Source organism: Elephantulus edwardii, unplaced genomic scaffold, assembly GCF_000299155.1.
Source record: "Elephantulus edwardii isolate Elephantulus edwardi_28Jun2011 unplaced genomic scaffold, EleEdw1.0 scaffold00200, whole genome shotgun sequence".
Taxonomy (NCBI): Eukaryota; Metazoa; Chordata; class Mammalia; order Macroscelidea; family Macroscelididae; genus Elephantulus; species Elephantulus edwardii.
This window is the reverse complement of record NW_006399950.1, coordinates 2285250-2307566: the sequence shown is the minus strand read 5'-3', so window position 1 is coordinate 2307566 and position 22317 is coordinate 2285250. Positions and strand designations below refer to the sequence as shown.

General features: G+C 49.2%; 1 protein-coding gene across 3 annotated transcripts in view; it reads left to right on the top strand.

Annotated features, from left to right (window-relative positions):
- Positions 1-20284, top strand: part of ITPR1 (inositol 1,4,5-trisphosphate receptor, type 1) — a 321128-nt gene extending 300844 nt beyond the window's left edge. For all 3 annotated transcript variants that reach the window (XM_006897081.1, XM_006897079.1, XM_006897080.1), the window contains 2 exons: positions 9725-9886; positions 19677-20284. In XM_006897081.1, coding sequence (XP_006897143.1) covers positions 9725-9886; positions 19677-19763 — 249 coding nt within the window. In that variant the 3' untranslated portion in view covers positions 19764-20284. The remainder of the gene's footprint in view (positions 1-9724; positions 9887-19676) is intronic.
- The last annotated feature ends 2033 nt before the right edge of the window (positions 20285-22317 follow it).

Here is a 22317-nt window from a genome sequence, read left to right as displayed (position 1 = left end):
ACACGGATGGGCTCGTCTGCTGCCCCCAGCACTGGTTCTTTGCTGCCATTGCCTCCGGGAACCCCATGCACAGCTGACCAGTGCTTCCCAGTTCTGTGCCATCTGGTCACTGCTGGCTGACTGGACTGCTGGCGCATGGATAGCCAGGCCTTTCTTCCTAGTGCATTTCCATTTGGAAGCAGAAACCTCAGCACCACAGCACGTGCAGCCCCCTCCACTAATGGTCAGGCTGCCCAGGAATAGAGCCTCTGTCCCACATGGACGATGAGGGTTGTGTTGCTGGGTGACCACTGCCCTCTCAGAGCCCTGCATGTGTTTAAACCCATCCTGTTGACATTGATACTTGGGGCTTTTGAAGGGGCTGTGAGCTCGAACTTCAAAGAACACAAGGACCTCCTCTGAACTGGTAGCCATTCAGACAAGCAGCCCCATGGACACATAAGTCCCCCTCCCCAGGGAGGCCACTTGCTGTAGATGACCATCATTGCCTTCACCTCAGCTGCGGAAACACCCTGGTCCTGCTGTGATTAGAGCAGCATGCTGCCATCCAAAGGTCAGCAGTTCAAAGCTACCAGCCGAGACAATGAGGCTGGCTGTTTGCATGATTTACAGCCTGGGAAAGCCTGCTGACTGGTGGGCGTGGTGAGCCAGGCCCCAGGGCTGCCAGCAGTTGCAGTGGTGTTTTTTTAGCGGGAGGTGCCTTTTGGTGTCTGGCCTTTAGGGGGGAGAGGGGTGGACCGGAAAGGACAGTTGACAAGAACCACAGCAGACAAGCATCCACACCCCGATGAGTCATTGCAGAGCCCGCTGTCAACCTGAGAATGGCCGTGCAGTCCTTGGAGGTGGCTGGCACTTTCTTACAGCAGTGGACACTCCTCTCCTCCAGCCTTCCTGCGACATTTCCCCATCATTCTACCCTGGTTAGTCCCACTGACCTCTTCAGAAACCAGTTCTGCAGGAATATGAATCACAGGAGGCTTTTTTCAAATCAGTTTTAACATAGTGCCCCTGCCAGCTGCCCGAGCTCTTGTGGCGTCGCCCTCAGGGAGTCACACTGCCAGCCCAAAGGTTTGCCTCTCTGGCGGTTCAGATCCGTCAGCGGTTCCGCAGGAGAAAGCTGGACAGTCTGGACACCCCAGGAGGTTTGGCTGAGAGTTGGTTCCCAACCGCCAGCCTTGAGAACAGAGGTGTGAGTTCACAGTGAGCCCAAGTCGAGCAGAACTGTGCCCCGGTTTTCAGTGCCTGGTTTCCATGGGGGCCGAGGAAGGCTCAGACCTACAGCCTCCAGATGGTGGCCGCCAGAGGGGAGACCAGGAGCCAGCTTCCCTCACACTCCTGCATCTCATGAGTCACATCCAGGAAAGCTATGGAGACGGGGCCTTTTTATCTGCAGACTTTGCTGGGCAGGTCAGAACCAGCTCACAGCAGACCCTCCAGTGGGTTCCCAAGGCTGTAAATTGTCCCGGAGGTGACGGCCCATCATTCGCCCACGGAGCTGCTGGGGGGTCCTGACCCCCACCAAGTGTTAGCAGTGTGACCCTGACAGAAGAGCCTGCCGGGGGCCCCTACCACTGGCTGTCGTCATGCCTCAGCTGCTGGACAAGGAGCTGGAAGCACACATGCCGGACAGCAGGAGGTCACGTGTGAACAGCAGGCCTGAGAGTCACCACTGGCCTTCAGAGGGGAGCTGGAGGAGTCTGGTGCTTGCGGAGGTGCGGACGTTCCGAGGCCAGCAGCCGCTCTCTGCCCGAGCTCATTGAAGTGGAGTCAGAGGGCCGCCAGGAACAGGAATGGAGACGGAGTCCTAGTTAAGAGTCCGATTGAGCCCCAGAAGTCCAGGAGTGGTGATGAGGGGAGGGAGAGAACGGAAGAAAGGACGCATTTTTCAAGGAGTTAAGAATCAGAGCCTCTGACAGAGAATCAGAACCCCGGCTCCTCCCGCTATGACAATCGCCTGCAGCCTGAGGGTGGGGGTTTGGTCCCCTGTGAGTCACAGGCAACATCTCAGCACAACAGGGGTGTCTGCTTCTGAAAACTATGTTACACATCAGAGTTGGTGGCGGCTGAGTGACCGCTGACCATTAGGACTCAGGACACGGGAGGAGGGAGCATGTGCCCCACAGGGTGTGAGCTTCCCCCACAGTCAGGGAGGAAGAATCCTTGTTGATCCTAGAAGTTAGGATTTAGAGAAAGTAGGATTATTACATCAGATCATAAAATAGACAATAATTACACAATCCTGAGATCTCAGACTGTTGTCCACACACAGCAAGGGAACACCGTGATTTAAAGTCAGGAGAGGCACCTGTCAGGCTGTCTCCTTTCTTCTTTGCCTGTTCCATCTGGATGCAGAGCAAATAATTTGAGAAGCTGGACTGTATGAAGAGGACTGTGGCATCCGGATCAGAGAAGACTCAACAACCTGTGTTATGCAGATGACACAGCCTTGCCGAAAGTGTCAAGTCCTGAATTGCTTACTAGAAGATCAAATGTTGCCGCCTTCAATTCAGATTGCATCTCAACATTAAGAAAAAAAATTCTTGAATAAACAGCATTATGAGATGGAGAAGAGATTGATGCTCTCCGTGGTTTCCTCTTCCTTCGGTCCACACTCTGCACCCTTGGTCCCAGCGGTTAGGCGCTCAGGAGACATAGTGCATCAGGAAGTCAGCTGTTTTGGACCTCTCCAGGTTACTGCAGAGCCTAAGATGGGCCTGATTGAGCCATGGCCTTTAACCCTGAGTAAGGATGACCAAAGAATTGCTGAGTATCCCATGGACTTCCAAAAGAGCCGTTGTGTCTTAGAGAAAGGGCAGCCAGAGTGCTCCCTAGAGACAGGGATGCTGAAGCTTTGTTATGCTTGGGGCGTGTTGGAGAAGCTATTCCTTAGGAAGGAATGTCATACTTGGAAAGTTGGCTCATCAGCAGAAGCAAGGAAGACCCTCCAGGAGATGGATTATTGACGGTGACTGCAGCAGTGGCTCCGTGTCAGATGACGAGATGGCACGGGATAGGGCAGGGTGCAGAGCTGTCGTTTGTAGGGTTGCCGTGAGTTGTACTCAGCTTGATGGCGACTAACAGCATCTGGATCTAGAAAGGGGTCTGTGTCAGAAGGAAGGAGCGAGGAGGGAGGAGGGAGCCCTGTGAAGAAGCGAGAAAGCACCTGGGAGCAGAGCATAAGGCACAGGTTAGAAAGGGGGCGCTGTGAATGGCAGGTGATCTCGTAATCGAGGCATCAGTCTTTGGGCATCTTCTGTACCCACTTTACATTAACAGCAGGCTGGTAACTGAGTTCAGCCCTTGTTGACACTGAGAAGGTAGGGAGGGTGACACCCCACTCTCAATTCTGTCTCAGAACAGAGACCTTGGGGCTGGCCAGGAGCAGTCACTGCTGCCCAGGACACTTGCCAGCGTACCAGCTCCCCAGGTGATAAAGGTAGATCGAATGCTCTCGCAGGTAAAGAAGTTTAAGGTGAGGCTCACCCAGTGCACGTGTACATGTGCAAGTGTGTGCATTTCAACTATTTTACTCTGAATCAACAGTGAAGACCTTTGGAAAGATTCCAGTCTGCTTCAAGCAAAGTAAACCCCTTGCTACTGCGGTGGTCCCTTCCATGGCCTTGGGGGACATTTGTGTCTGATGAAGTAAAAATGCCCAGGCACTTGACTGAGCTGGAGGCCAGGGCCCAGCCTGACTCTGTAGGAGCGTTGGGGACTGTTCCTTACGGGATTCTCTGCTCCGCCGGCCCCACCCTTCCGTGACCTCTGGCGTCCCTAGGCTGGCAGCCCAAGTTGCCCAGGACCTCGCTGCACCACCCAAGTCCAAGGCCTTGTTTTCTCACGGTCCCTCCCTGTGGTTCTCAGAGGCCTTTCACCTGTGACCTCTGAATGACAGGAAGGAGCAGAGTGCGGCTGGTGTAGGGATGTCATCAGAAAAGGGTACATACAGCGCACTCTCTGGCACGAGCGAGCGTGTCCCTGTCTCACTGCCTCATCCAAGAAAAGCCATCACCGGAGCCTGGGTGGGTAATTCCAGCCGAAGGGAAGATTGTGTCAAGCGGCCTGTCTTAGTCATGTTGTCCAGCCCAGGCCATCACGGCACCCAGCTCATGAGCAGTGGGGCAAGCCGAGAGGCCCGCAGGAAGCAGGGCAGTGGCCCTCACGGAGACGCAGCCTGGAACGACTCTGTCTGGGTGGCCGTGTGGACTCGATCCCTTGCTCTGCGAGTCTGAGCCCGTGACGCTGCTCTTGCAGAATGACTTCTGCTTTTGGAAGGTGTTCACCATACGATCCCAGCTGATCCTGACAGTAACTTTGGGGTAGCTGGTGAAGCTTTCAAAAGAACAAGGAAGCGAGGGCCTTGGGCTGACTCCGCCTTGTCAACACCGGTGGGAACCGAGACCTGACCCCTCAGCGCCTGGCTCCAGGGGATTGCCATGTCCTATCCCGTGACACCAGGAGGCTGCCCTCCAGCCCAGCCCGTAAGCCAGGGACAGTGCATGTGGCGCGTGTCCACTCCACTTCCTGGGCTCCAGCTTGGAATCAGGGCTGGCCAGCAGAGTCCAGGGGGGTTCTTAGTTGCCATTTTTACTTTTAGGAAAGAAAGAGAACACCAGTGGCAATTTTAGAGTCACTGACCATAGTTAGACATCTTTTTTCCCCTTTCATTTTCTACTAGTTTATTTACAAAATTTAAATACATTGTTTTTAAGAACAAATTCTTTCAATATCCCTCACATGCACCGCCATCAAATTGTACAAACCCATAAATAATTCCCCCTCCCCCTGCACATCCACATCCTTCTGCTTCTGCATCTCGCCCACCCCCTCTTGGATCCTTATACTCATTCTACAATAATGGTTTTGTACAATATTTATCCTTGTGGGACTAAGTTCACTCAGCATAATGCTCTCCATTCCTGCCCAAGTTAGGTAATAAATTACAGTTTCTGCTCCTGTGTGCTGCATAGTATTCCATTGTGTGAATATACCATAATTTCTCAGTTCATTCGTTTGTGGTTGGACATTTGGGCTGTTTCCATGTTCTTGCAGTGGTGAATAATGCTGCTATGAACATTGGTGTACAAATCTCCATTTGTGCCTTCTCATATTCTCAGGGTATATTCCAAGTTAGTGGAATAGTTGGGTCATATGGAATTTCTATGTTCAGCTTTTTGAGGAAGTGCCAAACTGCCTTTCAGAGTGGTTGTACCATTTTACAATCCCACCAACAATGTTTAAGAGTTCCTTTTTAGCCACATTCTTTCTAACATATATTACTTGCTACCCTGTTAAACTTTGCCACTGTTACTAGAGTGAGATGCTACCTCATTGTGGTTTTGATTTGCATCTCTTACTGCCAGTGATTTGGAGCATTTCTTCATGTGTCTGTTTGCCACTCAAATATCTTCTGTGAAAATTCTTTCCATAGACATCATTTTTATCCACACAGATTTTGAGGGTTCTGTGGTCTTTGTGTTGTGAGCTCTGAAGGTGAGCTATCTTATTTTTCTTTGATGGGAATAGTTTAGCTTTCTAAGAGAAGGGACTGATGGTGTCAAGTCTATTGGGTGTCCTATGATCTTGCTTCTGAAAAGCTGGGTGACGCGTTAGGCGTCTTGGGGGTGCCTGGATATTCCAGGAGACCAACAAGCTTTTCCCAGGCCCTTCCCACCGTCTAGCTTGAGCATCCCCCTTGTGGTCTGGGGAAACCCTGCTCATCTGCCTCCCTCAGAGGACTAGAAATGCAGCTGGCACTGGAGCACAAAGGATAGTGCTCGGCTCTTCCCGGAGAGGATTCTGGAGAGCAGAGGAGTGACTGGCCCACACAAGACTCCCTTCTCCACCATTCTCGCTTTCACCTTTCAACTCCTCACCAAACCCACCTCAATTCCCTTCTCTAATCCAGCTCTGGAAGAACCAGGGGTTCACCACTCAGTGGTGGCCACTCTTCATGGCACACAAGCCCTCTGTGTTGGGAACATTTGCTCTCAGGAGGGGCGTGAGCCCTTGAGTATCTGCTGAGCACGCCGCCCTCAGCTCAGCCACAGACAAACAAGAAAGCTCCTCAGAAGGACGCGTGTTCATGCCCCGTCAGGCTGCCTTCTCCTCTTCCTGTCTTTCCACACCTCCTCCCTCTCCCCAACGGAGGACATTTCCACTGCTGACCAGTGCTGTCCTGCGTCTAAAGCCACAGTGTCTGCAGGGACTTTTCCTGCTTTACCTAGAAGAGAAGTAACCAGGACCTGAGACTGTGGTCAGCCTGCTTCCGGCTGTGGCTTCTGTCTGCTTGGGAGGAAGCAAGTGCTGATGGGAACTGCAGGAGGCCGGAGGGGGCAGCACCTGACAGTGGTGTGTGGCATGCCAGCAGCAAGGGGCCCAGGACACAGGGAGGCTCAGCGCAGTGCAGATGCTTGAGGACCAGCCAACGAACGTCGCCCACAGGCTCCTTCCCCACCCCCGTAACTGGGTGCAAAGTGTCTTCTCTGCAGAAGACTTTCCCAAAAATGCCACAGGAGCCAGGAGACCCTCAGATATAGTTCTGGTCACATAGTTCTGATCTCAAGGGGACAGAGAGGCAAAATCCTGCAAATGTTCCAGGCTGCTCCACTCAGCTGGGGGTGCAGCCCTGGTCTAGCAGGGGGCTCGGCTAGGCACACCCCAGGGGCCCACCCACACTCTCTGCTGCTGCCGGGACAGGTCTGCAGCCCCTCTCAGCGTCTGTGTACAGACGGACATCCTGTAATGAAGGAACCTCATACCACCACGTTGACACGTCCCTTTCTCAACAAGATATAAGACACATGGAGCCTGAACAGTTTGCTAACTGACTACAAGGCAGACTTCATGGTGATGTTAGGTCCAGCAGAACGGATAGGCGCTCTGGCCTCATCAATTCAGTGCTTCTCCAATTGTGGTGCCCTGGCTGTTCCTCTTTGCCAGTCAGCTCCCCAGAAACCTGTCCACCACGGGTGACCCGGCCACGATTCCACTCGGTAGCACATGTGGACAGAGCGAGGTGGAGCTGACAGCTGGTGCTTGGTCATTTGAGATTTGACTGACCATCTCAGGGTCATTACTTACAACACTGCTAACACCTCTTGTTATTATAATACCGGTTATTAGTCAAGTCGGAGCCAATGCAGAGCTGACTCTGCAGTGGGTTTTCAGAGGCAGTAAATAGCTCGGGAGGAGACTGGCTGTCTCTCCCCTGCAGAGCGGCAGGTGCACTCAAACTGCAAGTCTTTATATTAGCAGCCCAGTTCTTTACCATAAGCCACGAGAGGTCCCTTGCACTAACATCTTTTTGTCATTGTGTACTGTCAAGTCAGAGCTGACCTGTAAATGACCCTCCCATGGGTTTTTGGAGGCGATAAATCACGTGGGAGGAGACTGCCCATCCTTGTTCTGTGGAGGAGCTGGAAGATTTGAACCACGTGCCTTTGGAATTGCAGCACAGCTTCTTACCACCAGGCCACCACAGCTCCCTAGGTTGTCAGATGCAGGCCATCGAGTGGACCCTCGCCCTCTCCAGCTCACAGTTACAGCCACTGCATCAGACTCCCCACGTTTCCCAACAGGATGTCTTCTTCCAAGGACTAGCTCCTCCTGGCCTATGTCCTAAGCCTTTGAAGTGACGTTTCATCTTCCTTGCCCCTGAGGAGCACCCTGGTTGCACTTCCTCCAAGATGGATTTGTTTGTTCTTTTGAAGTCCAGCACAATAGTTCAGAGACATCAATTCTTCTTCTGTCATCCTTATTCATTGTCCAGATTTCACATATATAGGAACTATAAAGACCATGATTTGGGTCATGTGCACCTTAGTCTTTAAACTGATATCCTTAGCACTTTGGAGAGGTCCTTGACAGCAGATTTTTCTCAATGCAACATATATTTTGATTTCTTGACTGCTGCTACCTGAGTGTTGGTTGTGGCTCCAACTAAAATGAAATCATTGACAACTCAGTCTTTTCTCTTTCCCTCATGATGTTGCCTGTTGGCCCAGTGGTGAGGATTTTTGTCTTCTTGATGTTGAGATGAAGTCCATATTGAAGACTATAGTCTTTGATCTTCTGCATCAAGTGTTTCATGTCTGCTTCACTTTCAGCAAGTAAGGTCGTATCAGGTGCATAACACAAGTTGCTAGTCAGACTTGCTCCAATCCTGATGCCACATTCTACTTCATATATTCTGGCTTCTTAAATTATTTGCTCATCATCCAGATTGAATAGGTGTGGAGAAAGGATACTGCCCTGATGCACACCATCCCTGATTTTCAACCTTGCAGTGTTCCCTATTTGGACAGCTGCTTTCTGGTCTAGTTACAGGTTTTGCATGAGCACAAGTCAAGTGTGGTAGGCACCTGAAGCATTTGCTGTATAAGGTCCAGGACTGTAGTTGTCAATATGGATTGAAGCTAAACATCAAGAAGACAAAGATTCTCACCACTGGACCAATTGGCATCTCCATGATGGATGGAGAAGAGATGGAGGTTGTTAACAGTTTCAGCTTGCTCAGCTATACAGTCAACACTCTTGGCACCAGCACTCAGGAACTCAAAAGACAGATTGTGCATTGGGAAGTCATCTGTCAAGGACTTCTCCAGAGTTCTGAGGAGCATTGATGTCAGTCTAGAGACTGAGGTGCACCTGATCCAGGTCATGGTCTTTGCACAGAAAGCTGGACAGTGACTAAGGATGACAGGAGAATGGATTCCCTTGAGTTGGGTTGCTGGAGACGAGTGTTGAGCACTCCATGGACAACCAGGAGAACAAATAAGTCAGTCTTGGAGAGAGTGAAACCAAGTCTCTCCTTGGAGGCTAGGATTTTAAAGCTCTGTCTCATACTTTAGGCATTAGCCAGGAGGGACTGGTCCTTGGAGAAGGATATTGTACTTGGAAGGGTGGAGGGAAAAGACAGGAGAGGAAGACCCTGGATGAGATAGATTGGCACAGTAGCGGGGCAGATGGGATTAGATGTGTTGGAGTCAGTGAGACTGGCTCAGGACGGGGCACGGTTCAGAGCTGCTGTACATAGGGTCACTCTGAGTCACAGGCGACTCGATGGCGCGTAACACCTATAACACAGCACTGCTTGTAGTTCACATCTTGTCTGTTGTCCATGGCTGCATTTAGGGTGTCATTGTAGAGCTGCTGAGTGACTACGACGGACTACAGAGAGGTCTCTCATGGGCAGAGGGTGGGGTGGGGAAGTGTGTGCGGTCACACTCTGTTCATCCGTCGGAAGAACTGCTGGCCATAGGGCCTGGTCATTCCAGCTGCTGCCGTTCGGCCAGCTCAGCCGCACAGGTCCCCTGTGAGAGCCTCGGCTGCTCTGTCGGGCTCCAGGGTGGGAAATCCTTTGGGAAGCTGGCTGTTCTGTCTTTCTCCCACCAAGCAGCAGGTCAACTACTCTAACTTTACCCTCCGGGAAATGGAACCAGGGCCCAGCCCCCCTTTCAGCCTCTTTACTGCTGTCTACAGGCAGATGCAGCCATCACGTACCCATTGTTGAACGAAGCACTTGGCGTCTTAAAGCCTCATCCGCTGCTCGAGGCCCTGCGCACCATTTTCTGGTTTAATGCCCAGGACTGGCAGCCAGCGTGGCGAGGGAGGATACCGAGCGGTCCTGCACAGGGCACGGGGAGGTGGCTGTGGCCACATGTCCTGTGTCGGCCTCTGAACCTCACTTCTGACTTCCTTCCCCTTTTCCTGTGAATTCCAGGAACGGAACCTTGACTGGTTCCCAAGGATGCGAGCCATGTCCCTGGTCAGCAGCGATTCTGACGGGGAACAGAATGAGCTGCGGAACCTGCAGGAGAAGCTGGAATCCACCATGAAGCTGGTCACGAACCTTTCCGGTCAGCTGTCGGAACTGAAGGACCAGGTGAGGAGGAGGAATCCCCTTTGCATGGCGCTCAGATCAGCTCCTGGCAGGTGGTAAGGGCGGCACAGGCGTGGGCATGGGCCAGGCCTGCTTCACTGCGTCACTGTGAGTCATAGTTGACCCGATGGCACCTAACAGCGTGCCGAAGTGTGGGAACCGTTCACATGAACTGAAGCAGGAAAGGACCCCAGAGGATGGTCTGTTCATTCCCGTGGGCTCCCTGCCTGCCCAGCATGGTACCCAGTGTTGTGAAGGACACACAATTAAAATGGGGGAGTGCAAACTACTTTGATGAGGTACTATACCAGAAAAAAGGGGTACGTAAAGGTTCATGTGTTTACTTACCTTAAAAATGCAAATGATGTGTCAGAAGCTCTTGGTGATTTTGCTTCCCAGCCCTACAAGCTATCAACACTTGCGGGGCCTCCTGAGAACCAGAGAGGCTCTGGGGTCACTTACTTTCCAGGCCTCTCCCCTGGCAGGCGTCACCCTGAGGCTAAACCAGGGGGTGTGATCCCCATTCCCCCAGAGTGCATGGTCCACAGAAATAGTAAATGTCATCCGCCCCACCACCCCTCTGTGACTGTGATCTCTACCAATAACAGAAAGTCTCTGTCCTTGAAGGAAGTGTGGGGGGGGCACCTTTGTAGAGAACCTTTCTTGATGCCTCTACACTAAGGCCCCAGATCCCCGGGTGGGTATCTGCCATCCAGCTTGTGTCTGGGGCCTGAGCCCTGGGCAGCAAGCAGACCTGCGTCGCGGTTTTATCAAGCTTTGCAGTAACCGAGGGGCCTGAGCATGGGTGGACATGGGAACAGCTTGGTGCCTTGTAAGAGCTGCTGAATGTTGTTAATCCACCCGTGGACAAGGTGATCGATCACACCCCGCAGCAGGTGTGGGCCTCCTGCCCTATTCAGGGCTTGGCTGAGCCGTCACAGATGATTCACGTCCTTAGGTCCATGGCTCCTGGCAGAGGCCCGAGCTGGGTAAGCGCTCGGAGCTGGCTTTCAGAGGACGCTTTAGTAATCCAACTTTGAGTTCTACTTATTTCCTTACTAAACTATCCCAGACTCCGCCCCTAGATACCATTTGGCCTCAAGTTGTTTGGGTTTTTTGGGGTTTTTTTTTTGTTCTTTCTCATGCACTAAGGTGGGGGAAAAAGCCATGAAGGAGAAAAGTACTTCTTTATGAATGCTGTCTGCAGGGCTGAGCTTGGCAGCCACCGAAAATGAGTAATAGCTGAAGTAAGGCAGAGTAACGAAGCGACTAGACGACTTTGCTTGTTATTTTATTAACTTTCTCTGCCTGCTGTGAAGCCGTAGATGAACGTTCCACAGGCTCCTTGACCCTGTCGTTGGCGGGCGGCAGCTGCTACTGTTCTCCCCAAAGAGCAAAGTTCCCACCACAGCTCAAAGCACTCAGCTGTCCCCTCCCTCTTGAGGTCCATCCAGAGTCTCCACTCAATAGAGTATAATTAGGTGCCAGAATCTTCTAGAAGCCAATCGGATACAGACTTGAATGAACTCTCAATCTAGTCTGACAACAATTATCAAAGAAACAAACGATCTTTGTTTCGTGCCCATGATGCCAGGATTGCAAAATTTCAGGCATGTTAGCTGTTTCATGAAGGGAACTCTGGTGGCCTGGTGGGTAAGGAGTTGTGCTGCCAACCCAAAGTCAGGGGGTTCGAGTCCATCAGCTGCTTCACGGGAGACAGCTGAGCAGTCTCCTTCCATATGATTTACAGCCTCTGAAAACCCACTGGAAGGTCAGCTGTGATCAGTGTCAGATCGACAACATAAAGCAAAGCTGCCATGTGCCAACGCAACCTCATTCATCCTCACAAGTTACTGTTTCTCAGTGGAAGCTCTTGGGACACATTTCTGTCAGCAAGAGGGACTGGAGCCTCCAGTTCACGAGAAGACTTCCTAAAATGTGTCTGCAGCCCACCGCGACTGGTGCCTGCAGCCCTGCGTCCTCAGAGGTCTGAGCTGCCCTTTCAGAACGGAGTCTCTGTTGAGTTGTTCACTGGGTATAGTTTTCAAAGTGTATTCAATACACACTTGCAGGGTGGACCTGTCAGAGGCGTGCATCGGTCTGAGGAACGAGAGTCCATGTGGAGGTCCAGGAGGGAGCTGGCCAGCCGCTGGCCCCCACCTCGCTGAACTCTTCCTGAGTGCTGGGCAGAGTCTGCTCTGGAGGCCCACCCCAGGACTGGCCCCGCCCACTAGTCCATGTTGGTTTTCAATGGTGTGTGTTTTTCTTTGGCATCCTGCTGGCCTTTCATGATAACTATTCCAATTCTTAACTCATTTTTTTTAACAAGAGTCTTAAAGGATGGGCTTAACTGGGGGAGAAGAATATATTCCGTGCCATTTTATACGGCTCAGCATAGTACACAGTTGGCATTTTTGCAGTATAAGGTGGGACTCAATGTCAAGAAGACAAAGATTCTCGCCACTGGACCAATTAGCAGCGTCAGGATGGATGACGAAGAGATTGAGAGTGTTCACAGCGTCAGTTTGCTCGGCTCCACAGTCAACACTCTTGGTACCAGCAGTCAGGAAATCAAAAAGCATATCGTGATGAGAAAGTCTGCTGTTAGGGACCTCTCAAAGGTACTCAGGAGCAACAGTGTCTCTCTGGAGACTAAGGTGCGCCTGATACAGGCCATGGTCCTTGCAATCTCTTGTTATGCATCAGAGAGTTGGACAATGACTAGGGAGGACAGAAGGAGAGTGGATGCTTTTGAGCTGTGGTGCTGGAGAAGGGTACTGAATGTACCATGGACTGCCAGGAAAACAAACAGATTCATCTTGGAGAGGATTAAACCAAGCTACTCCTTGGAGGCAAGGATTCTGGGGCTTCGTCTGACATACTTTGGACATGTTGCCAGGAGGGACGGGTCCTTGGAGAGGGACATCATGCTTGGGAGGGTGGAGGGACAGCGCAGGAGGGGAAGACCCTCTATTAGATGGATTGATTCGGTGACTGGGGTAATCGGGATGGGTGTGTCAGAGGCGGTGCGGTTGGCACAGGATAGAGCAGGGTTTAGGGCTGTTGTGCATAGGGTCGCTATGAGTCGGAAACGACTCGACGGCATATAACAACAACAGCAACAAGGTGGGACTGTATTAGAGGCAGAGCCATTAGAGGTAGAAGTGTAGTGTTAGACACAGAACCCAATTGGAAGTCAGCAACGTGAGGAGAAACCATGGCAAACATCCTTTAAGAGTTGAAACATGGCATGTACAAAGTATGAATGTTGAAAAGCTAGAAGTCGTGACAAATTAGAACACATGAACAGCGACATTCCAGGCATTAGGAAGATGAGATGGACTGGCCTTGGCCTCCTGGAATCAATCATATGGTACACTGTGCTGGAACGACACACAGTAAGAATGGTACTGCAGTCATAGTTAGAAAGACAATTTCAAGTTCTGTGACAATTTCAAGTACAGTGTTTTGAGTGACAGGATATATCCATGTGGGTACCAAGACTTTATACAACTTTTATTCAAATATATACACCAACAGCTAAAGCCAAAGAGAAGGAAAGTGAAGACTTTTACAAAATTTAACAGTCTGAAATTGACCAAACATGCAGTCAAGATGTGTTAATGGTAATTGAAGACCAGAGTGTAGAAGTTGGAAACAATGAATTAAGAGTGGTAGTCAGAGGGTGGGATTTGGTGACAGAAAGAAGACCAGAAATAGCATGATTGAATTTTGTAAATTTGATCAATTATTCTTCACAAATTCTTTTTTAAAAAACACAAACACCAACTTTACACACGGACCTCACCAGGTGAGGTCATCAGGAATCAGACTGGTTACATCTGTAAAAGAGGTCGTTGGAGAAGTTCGATATCAGCAGTCAGAACCAGGCCACATGCTGACTATGGAAGAGAACACCAGTTACTCATGTGCAAATTCAAATTGAGGCTGAAGAAAATGAAAACAAGACCATAAGAACCAAAATATGACCTAAGTTAACAAACATCTTAAGACTAGATTTGAAGCCCTGAACACAAGTGCCTTGAGACCAGATGAGCTTGAGACAGTCTCAAGGATGACATTCGTGAAGAGAGCAGAGCAAAGAGGAGAAAGGAAAACCCGAATGGATGTTGCACAGGAGCTCTGAGTAGCCAAAACAGAGCAAGAAGATGTTGAAGTAAAAGGACTGAACTGAAGATTTCAAAGGGAAACTTGAGAAGATTAAAGCGAACAGTTATACATGGAATGTGCAGACACCTCGAATTGGAGAATAAAAAGGAAGAACTTTGCTTGGCATTTCTCAAGCTCAAAGAACTGGGAAAGGTCAAGGCTCGAGTTGCAGCACTTAGAGAAACTATGGGCAAAATGACACAGGATAGGACAGGGCTTGGGTCTGTTTTTCATAGAGTCACTATGAGTCACGCTTGATGGTATCTAACAGCTACAAGAAGAATTGTTTATATAAGGCCCACGATTTTACTTAAACATGAGAAACTTGATTACATGTAGACCAAGGTTCAAAAATGACAGCAAGCCCCGGTGGCATCAACAGCTTGGCTGAAATCCTTCATCCGTTCTGTTTGATTTGGTTTAAAGTGTTCATAGTTGGAACCACTCTTCAGAATGTCTTTTCCTTGTGAGTGAGTTTGAAACAGAATAACCTTGTTTTACAAGGTATTGTAGGTTGAAAATCCACACAAGAAACCAGAAATAAACTCCCCAGAGCCAGTACCAGGACTGATCTGCTTACATTTTAACTTAGTGTTCAGATTACAGGGAGTCTAGTGTAGCTACTTTTAGTTGGAGGAGAAATGCTTTTGAAATGAAACTAGTCTGTTTCTTTCGATTAGGTAACTTCTAACAAACCTTCAATGTTTAAGACTCAGCTTGATTAATAGACTTGAATTTTGTTAAATTTGGCATTATAGTAAAGATTTCACAAATTAGTATGGGTCGAGAAAACATGCAGACATGTTAGAGAACTGCCGAGTCTGAAATGTAAGAATTTAAAGAATTCCTACCATTTGATAGAGGAGAAAATTTTTAATAAGTCTCACAAATTATTTATGAGCAAAAAAACACTGATACAAAATTCTTAAAATGACACTGAAAGAGAGCCATTCACTGGCAAAAGTGCTGGGAACACAAGAATGGCTTCATCACTTAGGTATTTTTTTCAGATCTTCACCCACAAAAGCAGCATAATAGAGTAATGATAGTTTAAATGTGGATGTCTTGGATTTTTCTCTCTTGTAGTACTTTTCCTGAAATAACAGCTTATGGTGAGAAAAACCAAAGTTCTTGTGAGGATCTTAGCCGCGACCCAGCCAGGAACCCTCTCTCTTACTGCTGGTTGGTTAGAACTGCTGTCCTCAGTGAGACCTCAGTGATGCCTCGTAGGCGTGCCCTCCCAAGTGATTCCGAATCCTCGATGTGATTCTCTTACATCGTCCTCCCGAGGAGGAGAGCTAACGGAAGGGTTTTAAAGGTTCTGTGCCTGTTTGCTATGTAAAGAGCTGATACTGAGAAGGGGCCCTGCGTTCTGACCGGCGCCCTGGAGACAGCGACCCTGATGTGGTTGATCTGTTAGGAAAATAGCAAGTGTTAGGGACCTAGACCACATGAGCTTGTCTTCATCCTTGGCACTTTCCATGCAAGAGGATCATCTTGATGCTACCACCTGTTGAAGGAAGAAGTTAAAATTAGAACAATTAGCCCCGACTGGAAAAGGACTGTTAATCAACCATACTTTCCTGGATGTCTGTGGTTCTTACACTATGCTGAGAACACAAGCATGGTCACCACGACCAACGAGCCCTGTAAGATTCCACCTGCTAGCTTCTTGCTAGCCCTGAACCTCGACCGTGACTAGGGTTGCCCCATGAGGATGGAGGAGAGAGGAAAGCGGGGAGGATGGAGCTCTGCTTCTTCATCGCACAGGGACGGGCAGAGGACCACAGAACGGGCATCGGCGGAGGGAGCCGGCGTGAGTGAGGCCTGAAGGCACATGGCAGCCCAGGAATGGCAGTGTGCGCTGCGTGCCCCGCCTGGGGTCAAGGCACCACTGTTCCTGTCTGAGAGCTCCTCCCCTTCCTCAAGCCAGCATGTAAGAGGCCTGGTGAGCCGGAGCAGGACCAGGGACACGGCTCCAGAGATGCTCAGAGCCTGCTCTCTGCCTTCAGGGACCTGCTGCTCTACAGGGGAGAGCAGTGAGTCAACAGGTCATTAGTGTTCGCGCGGGAAAGCGTGCAGCGAACGTGTGAACAGGCTGCTCTGGGAAGTCAGCCGGCACTGGCCCAAGGTCCAGCTTCATTCCCATTGCATCCTCCTCGGGGCGGCCATGCAGACCGGGGGTGAGTGCTTGGGAAAGGTCGCCAGGGGGATAGTGTGAGGGCCAGTGCTGGGGGCCAAGCGGTCTCCACACAGTGTATGAAACTGCTTTTGAGGTTGTTTCACGCAAGGTTTGGCATTATTCTGTGGTATTTTAGGCCCCTGTCTCCAACTGATTTGATAGGACTATATAAATCAATTCTGGCTATTGCATTCTCCTGGCTGTTCAGAATCTCTGGGAGCAAGACCTTTCTGTTGAAGACATGGAGGGTCTGTGATAAAGCAAACCGTGGCTTGCATAGACCGGGGAAGGGGAGTGGGGGTGTTGATGTCCCAGCCTTTAGTACATGCAGATTTGGATTCTGAACTTTGTTTCTGTAAAAGCTCTGTCAGAGGTCTGCCTTGTAACCTGAGAGTTGTGTTGTCGTTCCCTGGCTACACTGAGATCAAAGGAAGAAAGAATCCTCAGATTCAAGTTCACGTCTATATTGTAATGGAGAATGGTATTCCTAAGAGGGAATTTTTGGGGTTCTTATTGTACATCTCTGCTGCATAGGACAATTCATTTTGCTTGAAATAGGTGTTCGGTTTTAGATTTTGGATAAACTACCTTAGATTATAATCTGATGGATATTTTCATCAAGACATTTCCAGAAAGAATGCACAGATGCAATATGAGGAGAGGCCAAAGATGGGCTTGTTTCACTAATTCGGTTTTGATAGCCAAAGATAGTGTTTCATCACATGTTTACGTACAGAGAGGTGGGGAGTGTACACAGGTAGACCAAAGAGGTAGAGGTAGGTAGGCAGACGGAGTCGAGCTAAAAGCCAAGAAATTAATTCAGCTAAAGGCACTACTGGGCTAGGAAACCCACAGCGGCCACAGTGTCGTCCTGGTTTGCTCCAAATCTAATTCAGTCTGAGGGATTCAGGGCTGGTTTTTATTCTCCTATCAACTGAGTGGCAATTCCTTCTCATCCATCATTCACTTAAATACAGTGACCTTGACCTACATGAGAGCTGTTCTGTCTAAAAAGCCTGGTTGATCAAGACGGCCTTGAATCAAACGTGTGCCTGCTTGTTCTCACCTGGAGGAGAGCATCCTCTCCAGCCTTTACCTCGTTAGAGGATGTCTCCTTAGAGGTACTCAGAGTGAGGTTCCGGCTAGAGGAAGCATCCGCACCGCATGCGAACAGGAGACATGCAAGTTCATGCGCCCTGCTCAGACCGCTGATTCAGAAACCTCCTCCAGGAGGGGCTGGCTTTGGTTTTGGGGGGGTTTCCGTATTTCTGCTTCTTTGTTTTGTGATCTGTGTTTTAATCAACCTGTGGAGCCTGCTGAAGGTTAAGAAGCACTGTCCAAGGGGGAGACAAAATCAAACAGATGTGTGCTGCCCTCAAAATGAGCTGCCCTGGGAATGAACACCTGGTGTTTGCATGGAGTCTGGCCACTAAACTTCGGCCTAGAGAGGTTGGGGTTTCTGAGGGACAGAGGCCGTGTGGCCACCCCCTCGGACATGAGGGCTCCGGGGAGCAGTGGAGAGGTAGGGGGTGTCTGAGGGACCGAGGCCCTATGACCACCACCTCAGACATGAGGGCTCCGGGGAGGGGGTGGGCAGCGATGGGGAGGAGAGAAGACTTAGTGACGATAGCTCAGGACAGTGAAAGAATGTGTGAAGGGAGGAATGCACAAAACACAATATATATGACATTTTTCTGTAAACCAGTATCTAAAAAAATTTTTAAAGAGTAATAATATATCAGTGAAAAGTCAAGGAGCACCCTTTAACAAAGCAGCTTGAAGATATGCGTACATAACAAATCATCTCAAGTGCATGTAGTTCTTGAAAGCAGAATTGCTGAGGTAACAATGTCATGATCAGCCTTGACAGTTGAAAGATCCCAGAAGCTTTAAATGGAAGACAGAAGCCTCTTTAGACAGGCTGAGCCCACCAAGACTCCTCAACCGATCAGAATCTTTCAGATTATGGAAAGTCAGTTACCTTCTATTGGTTTCTCTTTCAATGTTATTGATCAAGAAAATAGTTTGGGGGAACAATGCCCCCAAGCTAAATCTGAACTGTCAGGTGATGAAGTGAATCTAATTGTGAATGTTTCTAAGCATCTTGAATTTGTGAAGTACACAGTGGAGTGTCCACCATACAGACCTGCCTCTCATCGCGCTGGGATATCTCAATCCACTTCTGTACAGACAGCGTCACTGGAGGCCACGCATGGGAAATAGCACCCCTAGTACACCCGCATCTAAAAACATTTCCACAGGACCCTAAAAATAGTCTTTTGATTTGAAAGGATAATGGCTATATTTCACAAAAGAGAAAGTAGCTGCCTTAAAATCACACCAAGGTGAGTTACTGTTTTATCTTCTTTCAGCATATTTTGTGCCAAAATTCATACAAGTAAAAACTGAGACAAAGCGCCCACTATGTGGCAGGCAATGCCGTTACAGGGTGGGAATCCTCTCTCTATTCTAAGGTGGCCGACTTTGAGAAGTTAAGTAACATAAACTGTAAGGAAAATGGACCCTGTGGTTCCAAAGCTTACATTTTTTCCCCCATAAATTTCACCTAATTTTAGAAGACTAAAAAAATCTAGGCATAAAACCATTTCTAGGCAATGGCTGTATCTAATCAATGTTTCATAGCCTTTCTCTCAATTTACTTAAATGCCCAACCTCCAATCCATGGCTCTAAAGCTGAATTAAGAAAAACCTTCACACACAGAATCTCAGTATTATCTCAGTACGCCCTCAGATCCCCAGAACAGGGCCAGGTCGCCATCAGTGTGAGAGAGAAGTTGGTTCAGCAGCCAAGGAAATAGTCTAAACTCATTTGGGAGCTGTAAACAGCACCTTTTCATTTCAGGCTGTCTAAGGAAGTCTAAGTGGGTCTCGTATCCATTGTGACAAACCTATCACTGCTGCCTGCCCTTGCCTCTCCGAGATGACCTCTGGTCGCTCTGACTCTGAGAGACACGAGGGCATCCCTTCTCTTCCTAGCTGTGTCATGTCACGTGTCCCCTCCAGCCAGCCCTTGGGCACACTCCCTTCCTGGCCTCTGGCCCTAAGCCCTCCACTTTTCTTCATCGTATGGAGTTCTGTGGCTGCCCTACAAAGCCATTTCCCATAAGCCTCTCCCTCACTTGACATGGATTTTGTAAGCAGTCTGACATCCTGTGCTTCTCCTGGGTTCTGCTTCTTATGAACAAAGTCACAAGCAGCAGTTCTGAGTGTTACGTTGCACGCCTAGGCCACAGAATTCCCCTCCTGCTTAGGAAAATGCCGAGTGCAGGGCCGTTGTGTGTGTGCGATACAGTGACGGCACACTGTTTGTAGAAAGTGGGTTTCAGTATCACCATAACCACAGGTAAATCTATGGTTCAGGGCACGAGCTGACGCACAGGAAATGTCTGGGTCTAATGTAGAAACTTTTTAACTTTCCAGATGACAGAACAAAGGAAGCAGAAACAAAGAATCGGTCTTCTAGGACATCCTGCTCACATGAACGTCAACCCTCAGCAGCCAGCCTAGGCCGGCGGAGCACAGTTGCATTTCCCTTTTTTTCATTATTATTAGTGTGGGTATGGCCAATTAGTTCTCAACTACCCACAAAGGGTACATCTAGGCTTAGTCCATTTGTAAATACTCGGTTTTATACTGTCTGTATATTATTGCTACTCTTGACATCTGGATATACGTCTTGTAATTAGAACGTTGGCATGATGGAGTGTCATTCGTGCCAAAAATATTTTAAAAAATGCCTTTTCTGGAAGGATTAAAGAAAGCACCTGATTTGCACTTGAACCAGATTATAGATTTAAAACTCTATGACATGTATTTTGTATTTAAATCTACAATAGCCAGTATTTATGGGGTTTTTTTATGAAACTGTGCAGTACGAATTATGCAATCACAATAAATTTGTAACTCCTGTGTGTCCTGGTGGGAGTGGACACCTTTGAAGCAGGTGTGTGAACACTGCGTAATAAAGGGTTAAATAGCAAATGATGCTGCTGCCAAAACTATATTCCTAGCGAGTTTCAGGCCCCGGGCGTCGGCCTCACCCGGTCACCATGTGGTGGTGCCTTTGCCATGCGGTGCCTGGCGCTGGCCATGCTGTGGCGTTAGGACCCTCATCAACTGTTAAATCAGCATTCAGTTAAGAAAAGCAACTTTAGTTTCAAGGAGACTTTTAAGCTTTTAAATTGATCATTTAAACTATTTCTTTCAACAAGCCGAAGTAGAGGCTCAGACTTAGTTTGGAACGAAGTTAATGAATTTTTAAAGGGAACTTTGAATGCCAAGCTGGGAGACTGCTGGCCAAGCAGCATCAGGTTCGGGGTGAATTTTGCTGTCATGTTGTGAAGAAATGAATCTCTGGTGGTTTCTAGATTAATCCCACCAGTAGCGGCCGTTTCCTCCCTGATGCGAGCCAGCAAGCTCCTGCACCTGAGACGTACACGAGCTGCACCCTTCCACGTCAGGGGGCTTTCCCTGGGAGAGCTCGCCGTGAACACGACGCGTTAGCCTGCAGAAAGAGCCCTGTGGGGCTGACTTCTTTCTCACATGATTCGTCTCTGAATGGAAGAAAAGGATGAGAGGAAACTTTGCCATCTGTCTGTTGCCTAGTTTTGTACATGATCTTCTCATTTTACAAGTCAAAAATGTACTGAAAGCAGAGTTCTGAAATGAATGCTTCAAGTTTGTAAATGCTTATATAAAAATAAGTATTTAATAAATGATGTGGAACATGACGCAGTGACAGAGTGCTGGTCTGTGTCGTGCTTCACTGTGTTTATCGGGTCTCTCCAGGATGTATAGATGGACCCTAAAGGAAATATACCTGCTTTGGTTACCATATAAACTTGGGAAATGCTTGATTATTTTATACAGACTAAAACACCGCGCTTGTGCTGTTGGCTGGGGCTGTGATCACTCACAGGGAAAGGCCAGTGTGCCCTGCTGCGTCTCTAGTCTCTGCCTCCTCCGTTGGCAAAGCTTGAACTTACTGTCTGCAGTGGGAGGCATCTCTAACAGAGGGCAGCGGAGCCCAGCAAGACTGTCCAAGGTGCTTTCACAAAACTTGTTGCTGTGTACTGTCGAGTTGGAACTGACCCATAGCTGATCCTCTGGTGGGTTTTCAGAGGCAATTAATCACGAGGGAGGAAACTGTCCATCCTTCTCCCGTGGAGCAGCGGGTGGCCTCGAACTCTGTGCCTTTAGGATTGCAGTGCAGCTTCTTGCCACTAGGCCACCAGAGCTCTTGACTGATCTTACTGTGTCTAGATGGCAGTTATGCCCCCTCCACAGAGCAGTGCTCACCCTCATTAGCCTCCTGACACTGATTTCTTCTTTTTTTCTGTTCCTTTGGTAAATAAGAACCAGCCAGCATTGGGAACTGGGTCAGAAGTAAGTTCTAGGCCAATGACTAGTGTCAAAGCACAGGCTTCTACTTTATAAATTTGATCCCTTTCAGGGGGTGGGTAATAATTTTCCAGATAGTGCATTGTGTCTTCACGAATTTCTTCCATAAAAGGCAAGCCCAAGCTAAATGCGCACTTTCTCTGTAGACTGAACGCCTGCCATGTGAACCTCAGGGCCGCTGAACGGGCCTGGACCTGCCTCCCTCCCCCCCAGCCCCTTTGATCCCCAGCTGGCCCCCCACTGCTTCGTGTGGGTTCACCGGAGGTTCTGTGTCGACATGTTCAGGTTGCGGCTATTACAGCGTTGTCATGTTTCATTTGGATCCTGTCACTTAAGATAGAAATCTTCATTCAGTTCGCCAACTTCAGCAATAAATGGAATCCGCATGTCCCTGCACCCTGCGTGCAGTGGAGCCGCCCCTTGGTCAGGGGTGAATTCTAAGCAGTACAACAGAAACATATTTTACAGTGAGGACGCCTGTGGCCTTGGACGTGCCGTGGAGGACCCAGCTCTGTCTCCGGCCGTGCGCTGCCTTCCCAATGCTGCTCTTTCAGAGACTAGAGGACCTGGTGGTGCGTCCCCATTTCTTACCTGAAGATTCTGGTGGTTCAGACGGGCCATGTTCTCCCATGCAGTTTAGAACCTCAGAAAGCCACGGGAG